This window comes from Girardinichthys multiradiatus, chromosome 8 (assembly GCF_021462225.1).
Source record: "Girardinichthys multiradiatus isolate DD_20200921_A chromosome 8, DD_fGirMul_XY1, whole genome shotgun sequence".
In the NCBI taxonomy this organism is placed as follows: Eukaryota; Metazoa; Chordata; class Actinopteri; order Cyprinodontiformes; family Goodeidae; genus Girardinichthys; species Girardinichthys multiradiatus.
Genome location: NC_061801.1, coordinates 15,325,612 through 15,351,909, shown reverse-complemented (window position 1 = coordinate 15,351,909; position 26,298 = coordinate 15,325,612). Strand labels below are relative to the sequence as shown.

At 42.3% G+C, this 26,298-nt stretch overlaps 1 protein-coding gene across 1 annotated transcript in view; it reads right to left on the bottom strand.

Moving 5' to 3' along the window:
- lamc3 (laminin, gamma 3) overlaps positions 1–26,298 on the bottom strand; it is a 224,770-nt gene that overhangs the window by 159,291 nt on the left and 39,181 nt on the right. The window contains exon 3 of the mRNA XM_047372964.1: positions 5,507–5,637. Coding sequence (XP_047228920.1) covers positions 5,507–5,637 — 131 coding nt within the window. The remainder of the gene's footprint in view (positions 1–5,506; positions 5,638–26,298) is intronic.

Sequence of the window (26,298 nt, the reverse complement as noted above, 5' to 3'; positions counted from 1 at the left end):
TGTCTGTTTGCCTGAGGCTCAGACCCAGTTATTCTACTATCACTGAGAAGACAACAACATAGGGACTGCCTCCGATCCATGCCTAAGAAGTCTGTTATCTTTACGTCATGACTCATATAATATTAATATCTACATGCAACAAAACACAAAAATAATTTAAAACCTGTTAAATAAAGAATGAACTAAAATGGCAGCAACTAGAGAGCATAAACAACAGGCAAGTCAAGAGAAACAGACAAGAAGTAAACTATGTATGTATCTATCATGAAACATAAGAGAAAAGAGGTGTGTAAATACTTCCCACAATTTCTTCTTATTTTACCCTATATTTAGTGAGGGCAATCAGACTGAATTCACCTCTGATTATGGATTACACTCTCAGAGTTTGATCTGCTGACACATGAAGCAGCTGAGGTTACAGACCCTGCGAACATGAAGGCATAGAAAGTTCTGTTGTGCAGCCAAGCTTTGAGTCAAAAGCTATTGTCTCAGACCTAGAGGCCACCACATCAGCTCTCGCACCAGTCTACTTTCAGCCATGGTTGCACTGATACTCGACTCAAAAATCACAACAAATCTTTCACAGGATCCAACTCACAGACATAACACGAGGCAGCGTGGTGTAGAGGCATATGTTCTTTAACAGACTGTTCGGATATAAGGCTAACATGTTGCTCTGCGGGTCTGTCCCTCAGGTGGTGCGACATTGCTGGGCAATTTGTCATGCCACCGTTGTGATCCTAAATGTTTATGACAGGTGTCACATCAAGTTTATGTTCTCTCCAAAGCCTACGTCTCAACTACTTGATCTTCCACTTCTTTTTTACGCAGCACCAAGCTGAAGCCTGTTTTGTGGTGACATGCCCGTTCTCGTTAATGTGAGTGGCAAAGCCAAAGTGGAAGAAGTGTGGAGTATTAGACTGGTTTACCTTCATCAAGTGGTAATTTGACTGACAGAAAGTGGGAAGATTAACTTTTAAATATATAAAGAAACAGTGGAAAACAGTGTTCAGAAAAAAAAAAAAAAAACTAACAAATCATTGGCACCTCAAAAAAACAAAACAAATTTAACTTAAAACATTGTAATGCAAACTTAACTTATTTAAGTTTCACAGAGTCTTTCTAAATTTGGAATTAGTTTCACTATGTTAACAAACGTATTGGGTCACACCACCAAATCAGTGAATTCTGCTATTACAATCACTTCCTTGGCTGCAGATGTCTAAAGTTTGGAGAAACTTGACTGGCCTGCACAGAGTCCTGACCTCAACCTTCTTGAAAACCTATCAGATGAATTAGAGTGGAGGCTGCAATTCAGGTTTTCTCATCTAATTATGAACACAATCCTAACACTGATGTGCAGTAAAGCGTTATAGTAATCTGATTACTTTGTCAAGTAACAAGTAAAGTAAGAGATTACAATTACAAAAAACAATAAAAAGATAACTGTTACCTCCCCGTCTGATTTTGTTTGTGAGAGTGTCTCATGACAATCACGTAGGAGCGGTGCTATGTCAGCAGTAACAGACACGTGTGTAGATCAATGAGAGATACCACAGAGCACGGAACAGAGCAGGACCGTGCAGGGTTTAATGCTTGGAAGTATTGACATCATTTTGAGTTTGACTCGGTAAAAAGTGACAAAAACATTGGACACTGCATGGGACAACACTTTTTATCCACACCGAAATATTCCACCTTAAATCTGTGCAAGAACCTAGCAAGCCAGCACATGGATGTGAACCTTATTGAGGAACCCCCGGTACCCTCAATAAGTGGGTACCACATCAGATTCCACTCGGAAAACCTCCATTGGCCCCTCTCCTGCTAAACAGGAGAAAAGAGACTTGAGAGCGACTTAGTGCTGCTGAAGTGAAGAAGCTCGTCGCTGGCTATATTATATTAGTTATATTGTGTTTTATAGGCCATCAAGACTTGATGCAGTATTAGATAGCCAAGAAAGACAATTTGTTGTGGCTACTTGTCCCATGTTCTAACTTCGATGGCTGACAGATAAAGCTAATGACAACAGAGCGTCATAAAGCTGCTCCTGCAACTGGCAATGCTAATGTGTCCCAACCGCCAGCCAGCCTAGCTGAAATGAAGCTTCTCAGCAGAAAAAGAAGTCACTGGTTGTTTAAAGTCAGGATATGAGCTTGAGATTCTGAATCAATTCCCAAACCTCAAAAAAATGTATATGAAATGCAACACAATGCACCAGTGGAACGGCTGTTTAGTTTAGGTGGATTGGTGCTTTCCCCAAAAAGGAACAGACTGTCTGATAGGAGGTTTGAGCAGCTTCTGCTGAAGCGATAGACCCACTGTTTCACTCCATAAATGTTCAACAATCCAGTGATTGTTACATTTTATTGAACTTTTGGTGGATGCAAAAGTTAAAGTTAAAGTTAAAAGACTGAAACAAATACAACAAGTTTAGAAAAAGAGACAGTTTCATATGATTCAATGTTATATGATAAAATGAATTTGCAGAATGGTCTATTACTTTATCGCATATTAAGATTGTGCATCATGTTTTTCAAAAGCAACTAACTTATCAATAAACCACATGGATTACTTTTTTAGTCAGGATCTGCCATTTTGGTGTTTGCTTTTGTTTATTTTGTCATGAGAAGTTTTCCCTGTTCCTTTGATTAGTAGTTTACTTTTGTCTAGTAAATATTTGTTTAGATCCTTGTGCTTATGTGTTTACTTTAGATGTATTTTATTCCCCAAGTTTTTTATTAAGTTTAGTTCTCTTTTGTTTGTTCCTGATGTTTATTTCCTTCCTGTCAAGTTTTATTTAGTTGTGTTTGTCTTTTAGTGTGCTTGTGCTTGTTTACTTTTGTAATTAGATTTTTCCCCATGTCCCTGGATTTAGTTGTTGCTTCCTTCTAGATTTAGTTACCATCTATGTTCGCTCATTTTTAGGTTTATTATTTAGTCTAGTTTAGTTCCTCATGCCCCTGTCTTCCCAGTTAGTATTTTGATTCCCGTATTTATGTTTATACTTTCCCTTAGATCTGTTCCCCTGAGCGTTTTTAGTAGTTTTCCCATGTCTCTGTGTTCCCCTGCACTAGTATCCACAGTAACCTAATTCACATTGCACTTCTGTCTGTATATTAAAGTACCAGTTCTCCTTGTTCCTCGTTGGTTCCTCCTGTTATCTTCCTGTGTCTCTAGTTCTGGGGTCGCGTGTAAGTCATTTGTTTAGCTTTAATTAAAGAAGAAGATTGCTAAGACTGTGGCTTCCAAGCGTCTGCGTGCATCCCGGTCTCAGCCAACCACAAACTCTGAAATTTTTGATGAAATAATCAGAAACTAATTAATATTTCCAAGTAACTTGACCAACACTGCTTCTAAAGGTTGTAGATGCACATGTAGAAGAAGCCAAATACTTTTGACAATATAGTGTATGATGTCCTGGTTCTAAAGGGAAATAAATATGCTGGGATTAAATTACCTGTTTTCATTACTCTTCAAAAAGGGAAAGACAAGAAAACATACTTTTTAAGTAAGATGAATACAATTTGATCTTCATAAATTGAGAAATGGCTGTCCCAAAACAGTCACTTACATTTATTTGCCCATTTCTACAGCTGGACCAATAGTTTAAACATTTAAAACAACTGGAACTGTGACAAACAATGCTGGACCAGGATACACCAGGTACAGCAAAGAGGATGGTAAAGGAGGTAAAACAAAATCATCATAGCTCACTGATGCAGATATTACTGCTGCAAAAAACGGAATACTTTATTTTAAGGCCTTTTACACATATGTAACAGTAAAGTTAAATGTGTGTGGTGCACTAAGAGTCAAACAAAAAATGTCATAATAATTAACACATTTTCAAACATGCATATTGTCTGCAATTTCGAGTCATTTCTTTTAGAAACCCAAACTCCAACTGGTGATGGGCATACGGTGCTCATAACTATGTATGTGTCTCCTTAGAGAGTTTCTTCTGTTATTCCTTACCTGTCACACTTACAGTAGATGTTTTGGATCATCAAAAAATATTATCAGAGATAATCTGTGTAAAAACAAAAGGCTGTTTTCAAATAATGATTCATTTATTCAAGAATAAAGCAATCCAAACACACCCTGTCCTATCTGAAATAGTTATTGCACTCTGAATGCAATAACATATTCTGCCAACCCTGCAGTAACAACTTCTATCAAGCATTTACAAGAACTGCCAATGGTCTTTTACATTGTTATGGAGGAATTTTGACCCTTTCTTTTTTGTAGAGTAGTAGAATATTCTCCCAAAAATCTTTATCAAGATTATTTCTTGCAAATGTGAGAAAAGCCTTTAAGATCTTTTTGGTCAGTTGTGTTTGTTTTTATGCGGGGCCAGGTTGGTTTGAAAAGCTTTTTATCTCTTCATAAGTAAAATTTTCATTTGAAAACAACCTTTTTAGACAGGTTATTTTCATCTCATAATTTGTTTGATAATCAGAAACATTTAACAGCCACAAAAAACGTAAAAACCAAAGAATTCTGTAATGGCGAAAGCACTTTTTTATGCCAGAGTAAATCTTTGGGTCTTGTGTCAAAATATAAGGAGTTGTTTTTTACCAATTGATGCCTTTTTTCTCAGTCAAGTTACCTCCAAATTGAAGCAAAGTTATAGCTCCAAACGTGAAACTATTGGATGTTATTTTGAAAAAAAAAGGTTCTCTGACATCTTGCAGGGGACATCACCAAACCTTCAGAACACCCATATATCAGGCATTCCCAAAGATTTCAGCCTCTGACCCCGAAAATCACAGTGCCAGAGGCTGGCGACCCCATAAAAATACATTTAAATGTTTGACTCTATTCAGAGTCGAATAATTAAATGTATTTTTAAATAAATTTATTTGACATATAAATATTTTAATTTCACTAAGGTATATTTAATTTTTAAATGGGGCATTAATTGTGCATTTCATAATTTAATGGTATATAAATAAATAAATGGTACATTTATCTATTTAATGGCAAATTTAATAAGACATTTATTTATTTCATTATGCACTCATTTTCTTAATGGGACATTCACATGTCCCTTTTGGCCCTCCAAACTTCTCAGGGGTCATATAATGGTGATTCTGAAAATCATATGGAGACCCCCAAATGGTGTCTCATGACCCCCTGGTGGGCCCCGACCCCCGCTTTGGGAAACCCTGCTCTAATAAACATTCTTTTATAAGGATATGGTAGCAGCCATGGAAGCTTATAAAAACATCTAAAAGTCCATAATTTGCTCTGCAAAGGAAATATTTGCTTTGTTCATTCAAGACTATAGAAGGAAAACTTTCTAAAAAGAAACTGATTAAAAACTATATGTCATTTGTAAATCAATATGAAATAAAATAACAAAAAGTGTTTGCTGCAGTTTTGTATCAAATGTATAAATCCAGCATTGAAGGTTTTGCATCACACCAATGACAGGTCATTTAATATAAGTAATAAAAACATTTAGGGGGGGACATTTTCTTAAAATTCTTGCGTCTCTTACCTCCCACCCACGGAGAAATCTGAGATGGCATAAAAATATGAGCGCAGCACTTTGGGATCCTTAAAAAACTCGTCCCCAAAGGTGTTCAGTCTGTCCAAAGAGATCAGCAGGTCAGTGGCTGTCACCCATTCCTGGAAAACAGAAAAAGGCAGAGAGGAAAAACATGCCCGTAGACAATAAATAAATACAAACTGACAATCTGAGGAAAAAAAAAAACAAACAAACAAAAAAGAAAAAACTGATGTCAGTGGCACAGAAAATAGTGACAGTGTGTTGTTGGATGTATTTTTTTTCTTACTATGATTATTCCTGAAAGCAGCATATATGCTACAATTAAAAAAGGGAAAAGAAAGACATGTAAAGGTTATCTAGAATAAAAAGTTGGTGGATCAAAAGACAGGGGTGATAGTGTAACAGGGGGGGAGGTGCCGGGTGGGCAGATGTGATGGGAAGATAATGAGTATGGCTTAGAAAATTGAGCTGATGTTCAAGTGAGAGGGGTGAAAAATGGAGGGGATTAATGGAGATAAAAGTTGAAATATGAAAAAAGTACTACATTGTTACTCTACTCTCCTGTAATGGATTGCACTTGGCAGAACCGCCACTCTGATAAGATTTAAACTACTTTGTCTGAGCCCACCGCAATGGTAAAGACAGGATGAAGCAACAGTAGGAGAGAGTGAAGAAGGATAATGCAAACGGAGGGAAAGCAAACAGGAAAAAAAAAAACAATACTGGGGTGGAAGATAAAAGTGACGTCAAGTAAAGAAAAATAAGAAATAAAGATCATCCAATTCCACGAACCCACTTTTAAACAAATAGCCAGAGAGATTTTCTTCTGTTTCTTGGTTGGTTTGGGACTCTGTGGCGGTCCTCAAAAAGCCTGCAAAGCTGTGTGTTTTGAAGCAACTCCCCAGAGATGTCTTTGAAGTGTGGCAGTGGGAGACAAGGAGATTGGAGTGAACAGGCCTCAGACAAACGTCTGATGATTTCCTTCATTTTGTCTTTTCTTCTTTTTTTCAGACAATACAGCGTATTTTTGTAGTGCTGAAGCCCATCAAATAACACCTTTTTGATAAGATGGGGCTTTGCTTATTTTAGAATACGAGGCACAAACCAGGCATGCTTTGTAAATCATGTTTTGCATGCTGTTTTGAAGTATGGGAAAATAATATAAAAATAATAAATATGTCTTGTAATGTTTGGGAAGGATAAGTCAACTTAGCTTAACAATCCACAAACTTTTTCTCATGTGGACAGTCATAACCTTTAATGTATGGATACTAAGGGACCATAAAAGTGCCAAGAAAATATCACCACCATCCTGAACCATTGATACAAGGAAGGATGGATCCATGGAGCATGTTGTTTGCCTAAATTCTGACCCTATTACATGACCACCAAGTCTGACACCGGCAACTCTCCGATGGCCAATCACTAATCACTAAAACATACTTTTTTCCCCATTATGATGTTCAGTTTGAACTTTAGCAGGTCATCTTAGCCATGCCTACACACCTAAATACACAACTGCCTTCTGATTGGCAGATTCACTAATTACGTTAAAAGCAAAGGAACAAGTGTAACTAATGGAGTGCCGGGTTAGAATTTATTGGATGTCGGAAATTTACCATGAGAGAACCTCCACCTTGAAAACTGCTTTCCACAAAGTCTCTTGTATGGAAGTTTTGTCACTACCACAGGATTATGCTTAAAAACATCATTGTTTTTTAGTGAAAAATATGCTGCCTCATCAGTCCTGCACATCAAACTGATAGACATTTGTTGGGGGGTACCAAATAGTGTATGGAATGAGTGGATTTCCAATTTCCCACCTTCTAATAGTTTCCTTGTAAAACACTAGAGCTTTAGTCTTTGGCCACCAAGCAAAGCGAATGCTTAATTGGTAGAAAGCTAGAAATGAAAAAAAGATGACACGTTGAGCCTTTTGGGACTATCTTCTCAGGTATGCAGAGTGATTTTTCTCAGCTTAAAATAGCCTGAACAGCATAAAGAAAACGTTCAGTAGGAAAGATGGGGGAGGGGGGCAATCAGCAAGACCAGGCATAGCACATGGGTTTGGCACCTGCAGTTTAAGAGGACACAAACTCTCAAAAACTGAGAGGGGTTTATGGGGTGCCACCAGGGACATAAATCACAATTAACTTCCATATACACATATGAAATTAAACTGTTCCACATACTATACTCAAAACCTTGCACAAACACTAGTGAAAAGCTCTCACATAAACTAGTGAAAACATTTACCTCTTATATAACCTGCTCAAAACCTTGAACAAACACTAGTGAAAAGCTGTCACATAAACTAGTAAAAAGCTTTCATACAAACTATTACAAAGCATTCATACACACTAGTAAAATGTTTTCTAATTATTTCAGTGGAAACGGAAGGTGTTCCAGTAGAAACTGTAGGACGTTGCGTCCTAAACCTCACCCTAACTCTAAATAAATAATACATTTTATAGTTTTTACATTTCAATGATGATATTAAAATGTATGTTTAATATAATTTAGCACACCTTTATAATTAAGGATGGAAATAATTAGCACAGAGCTGTGAAGCCGTAAAAACAGAGCCCGAGAATTAAACCCTCTGTCTCCACTGTAAATAACTGCACATGGTCTTTATTTACCCATTTTACATATTCCTGATGGCTTATAAGCTTGTTTTTCTTAAAGTTTTCTTGTTTTATTATCTTTTCATTTTATAATCATTTATAAATCAGCCATTTAAAATGTTCTAATAATTTTTTTATATTCATAGATATAAAAAATATATAACACTGTAAATAAAGTATATTGATAATAACAGTTACAATTTTATTACATTTATTGGTAGAACGTTTAACAACCTAAACACTACAATTTTAATATTCTGAATAAAGTTTAAATACATTTATTTGTACAGCATAATAATAAAACATTAGTGGTTGTGGTTTTTGTCTCATCGTCGTCGTCTTCCGCTTTATCCGGGACCGGGTTGCGGGGGCAGCAGACTCAGCAGAGACGCCCAGATGCCCCTCTTCCCAGACACCTCCTCCAGCTCCTCCGGAGGGAGTCCAAGGTGTTCCCAGGCCAGCCGAGAGACATAGTCCCTCCAGCGTGTCCTGGGCCATCCCCTGGGCCTCCTTCCGGTGGGACGTGCCTGGAACACCTCCCGAGGAAGGCGTCCAGGAGAAATCCGGTATAGATGCCCGAGCCACCTCAACTGGCTCCTCTCGATGTGGAGGAGTAGCGGCTCTACTCCGGATGGCCGAGCTCCTCACCCTATCTCTAAGGGAGTGCCCGGCCACCCTACGGAGGAAGCTCATTTCCGCCGCTTGTATCCGGGATCTCGTTCTTTCAGTCAGCTCTCTCTTCACCACAACGGACCGGCACAGTGCCCCCATTACTGTGGCAGCCGCACCAATCCGTCTGTCGATCTCCCGCTCCATTCTTCCCTCACTCGTGAACAAGACCCCGAGATACTTAAACTCCTCCACTTGAGGCAGGAACTCCCCTCCAACCTGAAGAGGACAAGCCACCCTTTTCCGGTCGAGTACCATGGCCTCGGACTTGGAGGAGCTGATCTTCATCCCGGCTGCGAACCGTCCCAGTGCATGCTGTAGGTCTTGGCTAGAGGGGGCCAGCAGGACCATGTCATCTGCAAAAAGAAGAGACAAAATCCTCTGGTCCCCAAACCAGAACCCCACCAGCCCTTGGCTGCGCCTAGAAATCCTGTCCATAAAAGTTATGAACAGGACCGGTGACAAAGGGCAGCCCTGCCGGAGTCCAATATGCACTGGGAACAGGTCTGACTTAGTGCCGGCAATGCGAACCAAACTCCTGCTCCGCTTGTACAGAGACCGGATGGCCCCTAGTAAAGGGCCCCCGATTCCATACTCCTGGAGCACCCCCCACAGGGCATCATGAGGGACACAGGCGAATGCTTTCTCCAGGTCCACAAAACACATGTGGACCGGTTCGGCAAACTCCCATAAACCCTCGAGTACCCTGTAGAGGGTATAGAGCTGGTCCAGTGTTCCACGGCCGGGACGAAGACCACACTGCTCCTCTTGAAGCCGGGGTTCGACTATCGGCCGGACTCTCCTCTTCAATACCCTGGCGTAGGCCTTACCAGGGAGGCTGAGGAGTGTGATCCTCCTGTAGTTGGAACACACCCTCCGGTCACCCTTCTTATGTAGGGGCACCACCACCCAAGTCTGCCAATCCAAAGGCACTGTCCCCGTCCGCCACTCAATGTTGAAGAGGCGTGTCAACCATGACAGCCCCACAACATCCAAAGACTTGAGGTACTTGGGGCGCATCTCATCCAACCCCGAAGCCCTGCCACTGCGGAGCTTTTTAATGACCTTGGTGACTTCAGCCCGGGTGATGAAAGAGTCCAACCCTGAGTCCCCAGCCTCTGTTTCCACCAGGTAATGCGTGATGGCAGGATTGAGGAGATCCTCGAAATACTCCTTCCACCGCCCGATAATATCCCCAGTCGAGGTCAGCAGCTCCCCACCCCCACTGTAAACAGTGTTGGCGAAGCACTGCTTCTCCCTCCTGAGGAACCGGACGGTTTGCCAGAATCACTTCGGGGCCAACCGATAGTCCTTCTCCATGGCCTCACCGAACTCCTCCAAGGTCCAAGTTTTTGCCTCTGCCACCGCCCGGGCCAGGGCACGCTTGGCTCCACGGTACCCGTCGGCCGCCTCAGGAGTCCCACAAGCCAACCACAGCCGATAGGACTCCTTCTTTAGCTTGACAGCGTCCCTTACTGCTGGTGTCCACCACCGGGTTCGAGAATTACCGCCGCGACAGGCACCGCAGACCTTACGGCCGCAGCTACGGGCAGCAGCATCGACAATAGATGCGGAGAAGATGGTCCACTCGGACTCTATGTCTCCAACATCCCTCGGAATCTGGTCAAAGCTCTCCCGGAGGTGAGAGTTGAATACATCCCTGGCCAAGGGGTCCGCCAGACGTTCCCAGCAGACCCTCACTATGCGCTTGGGCGTGTCAAGTCTGTCCGGCTTTCTCCTCCCCCAGCGGATCCAACTCACCACCAGGTGGTGATCAGTGGACAGCTCAGCCCCTCTCTTCACCCGAGTGTCCAAAACATGCGGCCGAAGGTCTGATGATACAACAACAAAGTCGATCGTTGACCTCCTGCCTAGGGTGTCCTGGTGCCAAGTGCACTGATGGACACCCTTATGTTTGAACATGGTGTTCATTATGGACAATCCGTGACTAGCACAGAAGTCTAATAACAAAACACCACTCGGATTCAGATCAGGGAGGCCATTCCTCCCGATCACGCCTCTCCAGGTGTCACTGTTGTTTCCCACGTGGGCGTTGAAGTCCCCCAGCAGAATAATGGAGTCCCCAGGAGGGGCACTATCCAGCACCCCCGAAAGGGACGCCAAGAAAGCCGGGTACTCCGCACTACCACTCGGCCCGTAGGCTGAAATGATAGTCAGAGACCTCTCCCCAACCTGAAGGCGCAGGGATGCGACCCTCTCATCCACTGGGGTAAACCCCAACACGAGATGGCTGAGCTGGGGGGCGACAAGCAAACCCACCCCAGTCCGCCGCCTCTCCCCGTGGGCCACTCCAGAGTAGAAGAGAGTCCAGCCCCTCTTGAGGAGATGGGTTCCAGAGCCCACGCTGTGCGTGGAGGCGAGCCCGACTATTTCTAGTCGATATCTCTCGACCTCCCGCACAAGCTCAGGCTCCTTCCCCCCCAGCAACGTGACATTCCACGTCCCTAGAGCCAGCCTAAGCATCCGGGGATTGGGCTGCCGAGGTCTCCACCTTCGTCCGCCGCCCTATCCTCTTTGCACCGGTCCCTCACGGTTCCCCCTGCAGGTGGTGGGCACACTGGGGGATGGTCTCGCGCCTCTCATTCAGGCTTGGCCCGGCCGGGTCCCGCGAGGAGCAACCCAGCCACCAGGCACTCTCCGATGAGTCCCGACACCAGGCCTGGCTCCAGGGTGGGACACCGGCTCCGCCGTACCGGGCGACGTAACATGCCTCGATCTTGTAGTCGTCATGAGGGGTTCTTGAACCGCTCTTTGTCTGACCCATCATCTAGAGCCTGTTTGCCATGGGAGACCCTACCAGGGGCATTTAAGCCCCAGACAACATAGCCTGTAGGATCATTCGAGCACTCAAACCCCTCCACCACGTTAAGGTGGCAGTTGAAGGAGGGAAATAATGCCATCACGCTTTCCCTGATTTTTGTCTCATTCTATTGTTAATACCTGTTTTTTGCACATTTACCTTTCTTATTTACCTTGCTTATTCTTTTAACCTTTTTCATAACTGTCTGCACTCTACCTGTGTGTTACTAATAGCTGCTTTAACAAGTTAATTTCTGCATTGTGATATCAAAAAAGTCAGTCTTATCTTAATAATAAATAAAAATTTCTATTGTACCAGCTAACAGTGCTGGTTTTGGAAAACAGTCCTTTTATTGATTACAGGATGGGTTACTGTCAGCCGTAACCACGCCAACAACTAGCAGGACAGTCGCCTAGAAGAACACCTCAGAGCAACCCCGGACTGACAAAAAAAAGCCTTAACAGCCGCACCTAACCGGAACTCCCTCCCTTCTTCTACGCTCCCCTTCCTACTCTCCCTCCACCTTCAAGAACTGTGGGAAACTAGCACGTCTCAACAGTGTAACTTATACAGGGTCGCTACAGTGTGAAAACTTTTCAGTAGTATGTATGAAAACTTTTCACCAGTAGGTGTGAAAGCTTTTCAGTAGTGTGTATGAATGCTTTTTACTAGTTTATTTGTGAGCTTTTTACTAGTGTTTAACAGGTCTTTGTGATGAGAAAAATGAAGGTTATTTTCAGCACTAGTCTGATTATGCTATAGTAGTACTCATTCAGGTTTTACTTGTAGTAGCTTTACTTGTACAACAACGTTATTTGATTTTAATTTTTACTTCCAGCCAATTTTTCTCCACCAAATGCTTTCTGACCCCAGCTGGAGAGCACTTCACTTAGACTGTTCTCCCTTTTGGCAGCCAATCGAGGCCTGTCCAGCAGTTATTTAATTGCATACGTAACAACAGCATTGGACAATTGAGTGTGGTCACCTGGCATGCTATTTTTCCAACCATAATTCTAGCACTTTACATGTAGTTGAGATGGCTCTGCAGGCTAATTCGATTTGGATTCCACCTACAATCCTGATGCAACGGGAAAGCAGATATTGTCTCAGTCTGTATTCTGGGTTTCACCACATTAAAAAGGCAGCTTTGTAAACATGGCATGTAACAGCAGACCCTGAGCCCAAGTATGATTTTGTTGTGCTTCAGCTAAGCTTTAGTACTTGAGAGGTATTACATGAAATCAATCTATTTGGCTGAAATCAGAAATAAATTTGATGTCTTTATTCATCCATTTTCCAAGGTCTCTAGGGACCTTGGTGTCTGTCTCCAGTTGCCAATGAGTGAGAGTTGGGGGACACCCCAGACATGTCCATTACATGGTAACATATCAGTAGACAACTATGCCCAAACACACACCTAAGGACAGTTTAAAGCACCCAATTATTCTTACATGCATGTTTTTAACAAAATAAGAAAGCTGGATTACCTACATAGAACCCGCACATGCATCGGCAGACTTGAGACTTATATATATATATATATATACATATATATATTGTTGCTACAAAGTAAAAAACAAAAATATATAAAAATATCTATATGTCCATGACATATGTATTGGGTAGACAGTGTGATAGAGCTTCCTGCTGTAACAAAGGGCATACATCTGATAATTGCACATAGATTAGTTGTAGTAAGACTAAAAACGGTTTTGAGTTTTTAAGACTGCAGTTCATGTATTAGCTGTTAAAGAAACGTCTTGGCATTCAATTTACCAACAAGGAGGGAGGAGGAGGAAATAGCTTGAGCGGCAACTCATAGTTTATATTATATTAAGTCGCAATGTGACTTGTAAAAAAATAACAGTGCATTGAAATCTTAGTGTGATCAGCTCACAGTGATCAGCTCCTACCGCACTCGCAAGGAAGCGCACAAAAGTATTGTTCAGGAATAATTAAGATAATGGAGTAAAAGATTCATTTTGAAGAAATTTTTAAACATGTCCCTTTGTCTTCATGTCTATTTCAGAAAACATAGTTAAAGCTTTCTCTATTTATTAGGTCAGGTTGTTTCTTATACTATAAAAAAGTTGTCTAAAAGTAGTACATACATCCTCAAGAAACCTCTGGCCTATAATCAAGTTGAAGCAAAGAGACAAAGAAAAAATTATATCTTTCTCTTGTAAACCGTTCAGTGGGAGATCTCTTTGTTTTGCAGCAACGACCAGTATGTATCTGTATTAAATACATTTTTAGCACACAATCCAATGCCCACTAATGATATTATAGACCAGATTCATAGTTCTCTACCCTAGTATTTAACTCCCTTTATTTCAGACCTCCAGTTCCACATGCACAGTAAAACGCTTTAAATATATTCTCATCGCTAACACACAGTTAAAGCAAATACAATGCTTCATTTATCATAGACTGTAGAACAATCATTACTGCAATAGTTTATGCTTCGTATAACAGTGCTAATTGTGTAATAATTCCAAATATCACTTACTCCAGTAAAAGGAAGTAGTTTCTCAGGGTTAATTAGGAGTCAGCTCATAACTTATTATTAGTGCAAACCCCAGCAAAAGCTTAATTAACTTTGATTCTTAGTCCCTTGAAATTTGGGTTCACAATGCTACTATGATGCTGACATAGGAATAAGCATGGAGAGTGGCAGAAAGCCACTACTTTGCTTAAGGCAATAACTTCCAAATGGTCAAGTGAGCAGCTCACATACATAGATATGGATCAGAGTAAAAGAGTTGGCAAAAGCACTGCTGCAGAGGATGTCCCTGGGCTTATAACCTTCGCCATTACCTACAAATTATTTTTTTTCTTACTCTTACTCTGTTTCTCCCTTCCTTCACCGCTCTTCCTATTTCCCTCATTTCTGAGTCTGCAGGCAATGAAAGGGAAGAGAACAGTGTCCCTCATTCCAAAGTTAATAACTTTTTAATTTAATTGCTTAAGCTCACTGTGCCCTCAATATGTATTTTTCTTTCTCTGGCTCCACTCATTGTCATTCTGAGCCAGAGCTTCAGTTTTGCCGTATAGCTTTCTGGAGTGAGATGATGGTTTGGGGAGAGAGCAGAAGTACGATGTGGTGGCAGGAGCGTGAGACAAACCATTTTAATGGATGACTGAACAAATTAAATTTGAATTCATACAGCAGCTTTCATATTTTTTCCAGATTATTGAAAAAAAAAGGTTGCTTTACAAACTTGACATGAGAGCTGGCTTTGAAGAAGGCTATTTCTTTAGAAGAAATATTGAAAATGACATTTTACAAGGTGAATGTTTCTTTCAAATAAAAAAATCATTTGGCAATAAAACCCAGCATATTAGATGATAAACATACCAAAACAACAGTATATACAGTTCTTTGTCCATTGTCATATTTTAGAACTTTTCATCATTATGTATTCTTGTTTGACCTAATAGAGTGCTTTAAAAACAGCAGATGAAGTGTGTAAAGTCACGGTATTGGATAGGCACTTTCCAAACTATGGCAGCTTTTATAAAACTGCAGTGGGATTAAAATGCTAATAAAACCGGCTGGATGTAATTTCTGTTTTAAGCTTGATATGTATGACTGTGTGAGCTAGGATGGTTTAGATAGCTTTTCTACCCTTAATCATTTAAATCATTATTTGAAACCTGCTTTTTGTATTTACTCAGGTTATATTTCTCAGATATAAAAATGTATTCGATTGTCTGAGACATATAAATGTGAATAAAAAGCAAAAACTGATGGAAAGCTGTAAGGTGGCAACACAGATGTCACTTATTCTATCTGTCAGAGTATAGTGTTTCATGTAGTTTAACTGCACAGACTTGTTCATTTTACCTGTGCTAAAAATAAAAAATTATCATTTTGTTGTAAATGCCCTTGAACAAAGTGTTTTGTTGCTCTGTCAATAGAAAACAGCATTAATGACACTGTCAAAATATAACAAATTTTGCAGGTTTTACGAATCACTTCCTAGATTGGTTGGGATTGTTAACAAAAGTTCCAAAATTATGCCAAACAATGGATGTAATCAATGCTTTAATCAATGCTTTGATTACATCTATTATAAAACAAAACAAAAAAACTAAATCTAAATTTGAGCAACTGCAAACCCTGAATTATGAACAACTTTATTTTTTTATGTTATCATTGGCTAATCACTGATTACAATCATAGGATAATTTTTTTCTAAGTCATAAAACTGCAAAAAGTAACAGAGTGGTCTTGTTTTCTAGATTTTTACATTAGAAAACGTCAGCTTATTACAGTGCCAATGTGAGGTTATCATATGCATTAAAAAAAAAACATCCTTGCAAGGCTTAATATGACGCTATTTTATCCTTTATAATCACTGGTTGGATGTCCTCCAAACCATACTGAAATTCAGCCAGCACTTCCTTTTGCCACCCCTCACCACACACAAATGACCATATCACAGAGCACTCCCATAGCCCCATTTTTCTAAGAGGAAGAATTGTCCATTTGGAAAATATTAGAAATAGATTAAATAGGAAGAGTACATAAATGTTCTTTACAGTATGTATGGAAATTGTGGGATAGCTTGCTTTTGCCAATAATTACTATCCTGCTTATATAGAAGGCTTTAAACACTCAACATTATCAAGAATAAAAAACATTCAAACTGAAATTAGTGATAACACAAGCTGGGGAAAAATCTAGACATTTGTTCTGCCTTGGCAAACTTCAGATTGCTCACATGCACGTTTTCAGATCTGCCCACAAACTGTCTATGGCACAGGAATCAGGGCTTTACAATCATTACATCAAAACTTTATGTTTTGTGGTCTTTTATGTCCCTATTCCACTGGCTCGATTTGGCCCTACTTGACTCCACTATGCTCTCTTTGCAAGCGTTTCCATTACAGTTTTCCATTACAGTTCTTTACCTACTTTTTTCGTCCCAACTCCTGAGCAGGTACGACCGGGGCTGAGTAGGAACTACATGTGACGTGAACAGACAGTTGTTCACTGATTGTCCATGGGACGAGGAGAAATGAAAAGGCAGGCAAAAGACTATGATAACATCAAGGACCACATTTGCGGAGCAGGTCACACTGAAATATAATTTTACTATTTACATATCATAAACCATGCCAGAAGGCTGAAATAAAAAGGACACTATAGCTTTCTGAATTACACGCAGGTGGAGCGCTGCATTTAAGAAGGTACAGTCTATTTGGAAGATTCCCTCGTTACCAAGCTTTAACATTCTGGCTGATGTCTTGGGATGTTGCTTCAGTATTTTTACATAACCTTCTTATTATCATGATGCAATCTATTTTGTTTAGTGTACTAGTCCCTCCTGGAGCAAAATATCCCCACAGTTAGAAGCTTCCCCTACCACACTTCATAGCTGGTATGTTGATCTCAGGCCTCTTAGTTTTCCACATTTTCCTCCAAATGTTGCAGTGGTTAAAATGGCCACTTTATGTCTTATTTGATCAGACAACAGGTTCTGTCTTCAAATACTGGAGTCTTAAAGCAAACGGAAATTGGACTTTTATATGTTACTTTTGGTGTAATGGCTTCTCTCAGTCTCTGTGTCTTTTCAGCCCATGTCAGCACATGAGTCATTTCACTGTGGATGACGGCACTCACTTACCAGCTTAGCCTCAATGCCACAAAGTCTCTTGCTGTGGTTCTGTGATTTATAAGCATTCATCTCTTGGACACAGAACCTGTTTCCTTTCCGCACGGTATGATGGAAGAACATCCCCGTGCTGTTTTACTGCTGTTTATCCGAACAGATGATTGTAGCATTTTCAGGCATTTAGAAATTGTACCAAAAGATCAACAATACTTGTAGAGGTCTACAGTTCTTCTCCTCTTATCCAACCTGATTTCTTTTGATTTTCCCTTCCTTTTCCACAAGTAGGCAGCGTGTTTGAGGCGCTACCTTGAAATACATCCATGAGGTGCCTTCAATTAGTTCAAATGATGTAAGGTAATCCAAAGTTCTAAAAACATCTTCTAAATCTTTTGCCACTAGCAAATGGTTATGTCTTTCAACTATATATCATAGAACCATTACAAAAGGCTTTGTGTCATACAAATAAAAATAGAAGTTAGAATTTTTGACAGAACTAAAAATAGTGGACTTAATAGTAAAGTAAGGTGGATGATAATTGGCCATAAAGACGCACACATCAGAGACTTGACCTGATAATGCTAGAATAGGAGTAATTTTTATTTTTTTCCACTTTTGTTCAGTCCAGTAAACGTCCAGATATTTCATCCTTAGAGTGAAAACTGAAACACACAGATTGTTTTTACAAACTCAGAATTGTAAAACATTATATTGCATTGCATTTATGGGTTGGATCCGCTGGGGGAGGAGAATGCCGGACAGACTTGGCAGGCCCAAGCGCATAGTGAGGGTCTGCCGGTAACGTCTGGCGGACCCCTTGGCCAGGGATGTATTCAACTCTCACCTCCGGGAGAGCTTTGACCAGATTCCGAGGGATGTTGGAGACATAGAGTCCGAGTGGACCATGTTCTCCGCATCTATTGTCGATGCTGCCGCCCGTAGCTGCGGCCGTAAGGTCTGCGGTGCCTGTTGCGGCGGCAATCCCTGAACCTGGCGGTGGACACCGGCAGTAAGGGACGCTGTCAAGCTGAAGAAGGAGTCCTATCGGCTGTGGTTGGCTTGTGGGACTCCTGAGGCGGCTGACGGGTACCGTGGGGCCAAGCGTGCCACGGCCCGGGCGGTGGCAGAGGCAAAAACTCGGACCTGGGAGGAGTTCGGTGAGGCCATGGAGAAGGACTACCGGTTGGCCCCAAAGCGATTCTGGCAAACCGTCCGGCGCCTCAGGAGGGGGAAGCAGTGCTTCGCCAACATTGTTTACAGTGGGGGTGGGGAGCTGCTGACCTCGACTGGGGACATTATCGGCCGGTGGAAGGAGTACTTCGAGGATCTCCTCAATCCTGCCATCACGCATTCCCTGGTGGAAACAGAGGCTGGGGACTCGGAGTTGGACTCTTTCATCACCCAAGCTGAAGACACCGAGGTGGTTAAAAAGCTCCGCGGTGGCAGAGCTTCGGGGTTGGATGAGATCCGCCCTGAGTACCTCAAGTCTTTGGATGTTGTGGGGCTGTCATGGTTGACACGCCTCTTCAACATTGCGTGGCAGACAGGGACGGTGCCTTTGTATTGGCAGACTGGGGTGGTGGTCCTCCTACATAAGAAGGGTGACCGGAGGGTGTATTCCATCTACAGGGGGATCACACTCCTCAGCCTCCCTGGTAAGGCCTACGCCAGGGTATTGGATAGTCGAACCCTGGCTTCAGGAGGAGCAGTGGGGTTTTCGTCCCGGCAGTGGAACACTGGACCAGCTCTTTACCCTCTACAGGGTACTCGAGGGTTCATGGGAGTTTGCCCAACCGGTCCACATGTGTTTTGTGGACCTGGAGAAAGCATTCGACTGTGTCCCTCGTGATGCCCTGTGGGGGGTGCTCCAGGAGTATGGAATCGGGGGCCCTTTACTAGGGGCCGTCCGATCTTTGTACAAGCGGAGCAGGAGTTTGGTTCGCATTGCCGGCACTAAGTCGGACCTGTTCCCGGTGCAGCCAAGGGCCGGAGGGGGTCTGGTTTGGGGACCAGAGGATCTCATCTCTTCTTTTTGCAGATGACGCGGTCCTGCTGGCCCCCTCTAGCCAAGACCTACTGCATGCACTGGGGCGGTTCGCAGCCGAGTGTGAAGCGGCTGGGATGAAGATCAGCTCCTCCAAGTCCGAGGCCATGGTTCTCGACCGGAAAAGGGTGGCTTGTCCTCTTCAGGTTGGAGGGGAGTTCCTGCCTCAAGTGGAGGAGTTTAAGTATCTCGGGGTCTTGTTCACGAGTAAGGAAGAATGGAGCGGGAGATTGACAGACGGATCGGTGCGGCTGCCACAGTAATGGGGGAGCTGTGCCGATCCATTGTGGTGAAGAGAGAGTTGAGCCGAAAAGCGAAGCTCTCGATTTACCGGTCCGTCTGCGTTCCTACCCTCACCTATGGCCATGAACTTTGGGTCATGACTGAAAGAACGAGATCCCGGATACAAGCGGCGGAAATGAGCTTCCTCCGTAGGGTGGCCGGGCACTCCCTTAGAGATAGGGTGAGGAGCTCGGCCATCTGAGAGGGGCTCGGAGTAGAGCCGCTACTCCTCCACATCGAGAGGAGCCAGTTGAGGTGGCTCGGGCATATATACCGGATTTCTCCTGGACGCCTTCCTCATGAGGTGTTCCAGGCATGTCCCACCGGAAGGAGGCCCAGGGGACGGCCCAGGACACGCTGGAGGGACTATGTCTCTCGGCTGGCCTGGGAATACCTTGGACTCCCTCCGGAGGAGCTGGAGGAGGTGTCTGGGGAGAGGGGCGTCTGGGCGTCTCTGCTGAGTCTGCTGCCCCCGCGACCCGGTCCCGGATAAAGCGGAAGACGACGAGTATGAGTACGAGCATTTATGGGTGCCAATTTTATAAAGTGTTCCTTTGCTACATTGTCTGTTTAGGTTAGCTTCACCAAATATTTAACTGTCATTACTCTAAAGCACATTACTAAGATGATTATGCTGCTGAAACAATACCAATCTAACTATTCAGTGCTTACAATAAAGAAGGAAAGAAGTTTGATTCAAAGCAACTTCAGCATGTAACCCTCTACCTGCTGCTATCTCATCCCCCCTTTCTTTGTACTTCATCCAACGTTCAGTAGAAAGTGTTGTCGTGCAAAGGTTATTGTAGAGTGTTGCTCCTAAACCCACTCGACTGAGCTGCCTGTATTAGCACCTCAAGCGGGACCTGGTCTCATGCAATTAAAGTAGGCAATTCCCCATCATCTTTATTTTGAAGATTTCCTGTGTAAAGAAGAGAACTCTTTTTGATTCCACCAGCTTTGATTCTGCATCAAAGGGGGTAGTTGATGTGTTTTTGTCTCTGCTCACTACACCCATCTTCCTCAGCACCCTTAAAATAGAGAAATGAGAGATTTAATGTAAGAAATGGTGCAATTGATCTGTCTTATATTCTAATGGGAAAAGAGATCACACTCAATTACGGGTCCTCTCATCTTGTTGTTTAAAGAAAGGCAAGGGGTGAAAGGTGGAATGAAGGAGGGCGGTTGTTTGCCTGGTTTTCTGAGAGATTTGCTACCCAATCCATGTATTTATAGTTCATATTGATTCCCAGCAGCTTTATAATCAGAAGGTATATATCATCCAAATGATTTGGGAATACTGCCAACAACACTATTAGTGTCAGGTTGAATGTGATTAAACCTTCTATACTGATTACATTTAACATAAAGGCCTTGTCTTTAAACAAGACAATTGCTAAAAGCAAAAACATTGAAATTCTATATTTTGACACTTACAGTTCAAACTTCTAACTTACAGGCTCATTTCCATAAATTAGAACATCATCAAAAAGCTATTTATTTTCAGTAATTCTATCCAAATACTGTAACATATATTTTTTGGATTCATTCCTCACAGCGTGACTTATTTCAGTGACTTTCAGCAAAGGAAAACAAAGAAAAAACAGTTTCTCAGACAAATATATTTACTACAGAAAAGGCCTATATTCAAAATAATGTCTGTGTACTGTACTGTACTGCACTGTACTGCACTCACCATTTGGGCTCTTTTTGCTTGGACATTACTGTATCAATGCAACATGGCATGGAAGTGATCAGTCTGTGGTACTGTCAAGGTACTACAGTTTTTCTTAATTGCCAAAACAATAAAACCCTATTTTTGAAACAAATGCTCAGCTGCCTCAACCCACTGATTGAATCAGTCACTCTCTTGGCAAAACCATAAGCACTCTTCACCTGTTTAGACACAACCTGCCAACACATTTTCATTGTGATGCACTTGTGTGGGGACAGGTGGCAAAAGTCAAACACAGTTAAAGCACAGGTGTCACCAGTTGGCTACACTCAAAATTGATCACACTTGTGGCCAATGATGTGAGGCAACATATATAAGGCCGTTCAAAGACCACTGGTTTGTGAGGCACTACAATGGACAGAAATCTTAGAGGAGGAGTTTGTGTGAGAGGTGGTTGAGGTGATCAGCAAAGGGAAAGAACAGTAATATCTGATGAAACCAGGCCTACTGTTATTGACCGTGTTCTTGTCCATGGTATGAGCATGAGGGAGGCCGGACAAAGGGTACAACCAAACATCAGGAGATTTACTGTTTCCACTATAATCCGAAGATTTAGAGGACAGGTAATTACCTTTTTTGACATTATAGTATGTACATGTTGATGGCAATTACTGTATGACTACACTATATACTGTACCAGAGTATACTGTAAGTAAATTTTTCAGGACATCACTGTGCCAATCTACTGTAGTATTGTAATGGATGGTTAGTCTAACTGTTTGTAGGCCTAGTATTCCATGTATATTTTTGTAACTGCATGTTCCCTTTTTGTAGAATTGAAAGACTGCCACATGGGTGTGGGAGGACAGGTATATTCTTCCAACCCCAAGAGACCCTAATTGTCGTTATGGTCCGTGAGAACAACATCATTAAACTGTGTGAAATTCAGCAGAAGATCATTGAGGACCATGTACAGTTTGAGGGTATGAACAGGGTCAGCCTCTATATTGTTGATCGAGTCTTCAAGAGCAACAGACTGCACGTGAAACAGCTCTGCCCTTTGATCGCAACTCATACAGAGTCAAAGAGCAAAGATTCTAGTAAATACAGGTTGGTACATATCCAGACACATTCAATGTTGACTACTGTAAGTAGTGATTGATTGAAATATCCTAAATAACTTTTTCTGTTTCAATTACAAATTATATATATTTCTGCAGAGAGCCTTTCAATTGAACGCAATGGAAAGACCCCATGAATACATCTACATGGACGAAGCTGGGTTTACAGTTTTTCCCGAATGTTTATACACATTCCCTGAAAACATGCCTCATATTCTCAGAACGCTACACACTATTTAAAACACACACACACACAATCTCAAACCCCTCAATTCTCCTGCAAAATCAAACTCTTCTTTCAAAACTATTTGAATTCCTTTGCAATTTTGTTTGCAAATGACACACACATACCATCAAATCAATAAACATTTATAAGAACCATTTACACATTGATGAGCTCAGTGTAAAACACTATGATGAATGGAAATCACAAATAATGACTCCAACCATTTCTCCTGTGTTACATTTGCTGGAGATAGTACATAGGCGTGTTGTAAAATTTTTACATTATTTTTTATACTCAGACTCAAAACACACAAAAATAGTATATCTTATAAACTGTGCTGTATATTTTATTTTTCCCACACAAAATAATTACATCCAACAAACACAAAGTTGTACATGGTGCTACACATACACAAAAAAAATAAAAAATAGAAATTTACTGTACATGTGGTAACAGCAAAAAATATATACCAAGCTCTATTCTCTTGTCTGTTTGGGTCTGGCCACAGCACCTCATCCACTTCACAAGCAATATTTTCCCTTGCCAAGCAGCAGGGGAAATATCGCCTCGCATGGAAAATTCAGCTATGAAAAGCATCAATGGCTAAATCTCCCCGTGCATTTTCCATAGCTTGGAGAAGGGGCATACGTGTTTGTGGATTTTTGTCATACACTTTCCATCTCCATGTAGCAAAATATTCCTCAATAGGATTGAGGAATGGAAAATATGGAGGGAAATAAAGAACTAAAAATCGTGGGTGGACAGTGAACCAGTTACAAACCAGTGCAGCCTGGTGGAAACCCACGTTATCCCAAATGACAACGTACCTGAGGAGCACTGGGCCACTTATCTGATCTGTTGGAATAAGTGTATGGTGTCCAGGAATGCGATCAGATGGGCAGTGTTGTAGGGGCCAAGGGTATCATGGTGATGGATGGTACCGTGTTGGAAAATTCCTGCACACATTGTGATGTTCCCTTCTTGCTGGCCAGGGACCTGGCCGATGATATTCCTTCCCCTTCTACATTTTTTGTTAGGTTTAATACAGCTTCATCAATGAAGATGGACTGGTGCTCCACTGCAGCCACTTCCAGCTCAATGACTTGCTGAAGCTCAATTGTCAATGTCAAAAATAGACACGGAGTGGTCACTTTTGTGAAGCACAAGATTACAATACTGAAATATGTAATCAATAATTTATAGTGTTGAGAGTTTACATCAATCGTGAGATAGTATAGAACCTACTTGCACATTGATATATCACAATTGTTTGATTTGTTTTTTTTATTGCATTTAAATGGCACCCTGTAAACTTGGTTCATCGTCAGATTATTTCTTAAGACAGCGTCCAATGTTGATAAGTTTACCCTATCAATATTTTTTAAATAATTCATTGTATCTTTCTTTGTATTTGACGTGATGTTGTGGCATTATTTCTAGGACCATGTGTATAATTGCAGTTTCCTGTTCAGGAGACAGAAGACGTTACCGACCACTTTGTGTTGGTCATCTTTCAGTTTTGCAATACAAATGATAAAATACTGTAAATACTGAGTAAGAATACAAAGTAGGAATACATTTCCCAAATGTTTAAATCATATTTTATTTTTACAGTCTTACAGAACAGGGCACAGGCAATACTGTCAGACTGTATAATTGAGTACTGTATTGATATGTAGTCCAGCAATTTCCTAGTGAAAGTAAATTTCTTGCTTATTCTCATTTTGGAAAGTCCAGATGATGGATGCCACAGTGTACCTACTCAAGTTTGGCTATACTCTTTGCCCTCATTTTTAGACCATGGTTGACCACATGATCAACTAAAGTGGCTCGAATCTAATCAGAGTTTATGGTCCTTGGCCTTTCTCTTCCTCGTCCTCTTCTTTCTTTTACTCTCACTCCTTGTGCTGCCCGTCCTCCTCCTCTTACACTGACTCCTTTGGCTCTACCTATGTTTCCAATGTTGGCCTCCATTGCACTAAAACGGAAGGTCTCACGTGTGGCCCTTTTCTGTTCAAGCTCTGATTGCTAATTGTAAAACTGTGACAGTTTTACCCATGTGTTTGCCCATGTGATGAGTACTGTGCAAAGTTGGGCAATTGCTTTTAGGATTTTGCATGACTGTCAGGATCTGCCAGTTTTGGCTTTGTTTTGGGTTTTGTTGTAAAGTATTTTTTCCTAATGTTGTGATTCTTAGTTTGGTTATAGTTTCTGTCATTTATTCTTTCTTCTTATTTATTAGTCCACCCACTCACTAGTTTACTTATGTTCTTCTGTGCTCTAACAACCTCAGACCGTGACAGGACGAACCAACCAAACTCAGGACCAAGCAAACAGGGCGACCAACCTACTTTGGTGGATTCAGCAGCAAGAGGAAAGACTGAGGGAGATGTATGGCAGGGAGGTCGAGATCCTGCCTTCTCCCCTGCTGTTACATGAGATGGAGGTGTTTGAAGGTTCAAGATTGGCGTGAGCTCCTCCAGGGTTTGAACCAGGCCCGAACTGCACCACTGCCACCTGCTATCTGTCCTCCAGGTAAGCCTTCTACTCCTGCATGGGTGCTGTCTGAGCTGGCTGCAGCTCAAGCTGCCTACTTTAACTGCTGCTGCCTGGACACAGCCTTACATCTGGCCAAAAACCCCCACGACTATGCATCTGTGATTCAGGCGCTCCAAGAGGAGTTTCCCAGTACGGGGTTTTTAGACGCTCCAGCTTCTGTCTCCGCTGGGGTTCAGCTAGACGCTCCAGCATTAGTCTCCGCTGGAGGTCAGCCGGAAGCCCCAGCACCTGTCTCCGCTGGAGGTCAGCTGGAAGCCCCAACACCTGTCTCTGCTGGAGGTCAACCTGACACCTCAGTGCCCGCTTCAGTGCCAGCTCCGTCACCATCTTCACCTGCAACGTCTCCGGACTCACCTGTAGCCTCTCAGGACTCTAGCAGTTCCCGTACTTTGATTTTAAGTCTCCTGAGTTTCAGCCGACAGCCACGACTTTGGTGTCTCAGCCGGCAGCCATGACTTCAGTGCGTCAGCCGGCAGCCACGACTTCAGTGCCTCAGCCGGTGGCCACGACTTCAGTGCCTCAGCTGGCAGCCAAGCCTTCAGTGCCTCAGCTGGCAGCCAAGCCTTCAGAGCCTCAGCCGGCAGCCAAGCTTCTTGAGCCCCAGTTAGCAGATGAGAGGACAGAGCCTCAGCTAACCGATGGGTCTCCTTCCCAAATTCCAGAGTTCCGAGAAGGGTTCATGGATGAACCACCTCCGTCCCGAGTTCCAGAGTTCCAAGAAGGGTTCAAGGAAGAACTGCCTGTAGCCAAGCCTCCTAAGCTCCAGCATGCAGCTAGGCTTCCAGAGCCGCAGCCTACACTTAAGACTGGCTTTAGACTCGACTTTGACCCAGACTCTAAGTCTTCAGATTTAAGCAATGACTTCAAACCCAGAGACTTTATGACCGACAACAGACCAGACTCCCAGTCTTCTGTTTCACAGTCTTCAGGGAGTGACTTCGACTCCAAGTCTCCAGACTTTCAGACCAACTCAAAGTCTCCAGACTCTCAGATCGACTCCAAGTCTCCAGACCCTCAGACCAACTCCAAGTCTCCAGACTCTAAGTCTCCGGACTCTCAGACCGACTCCAAGTCTCCTGACTCCAAGCCTGACTCCAAGCATCCTGAGTTCCTGCTTGGTCCCAAGCTTATTAGACCCTCC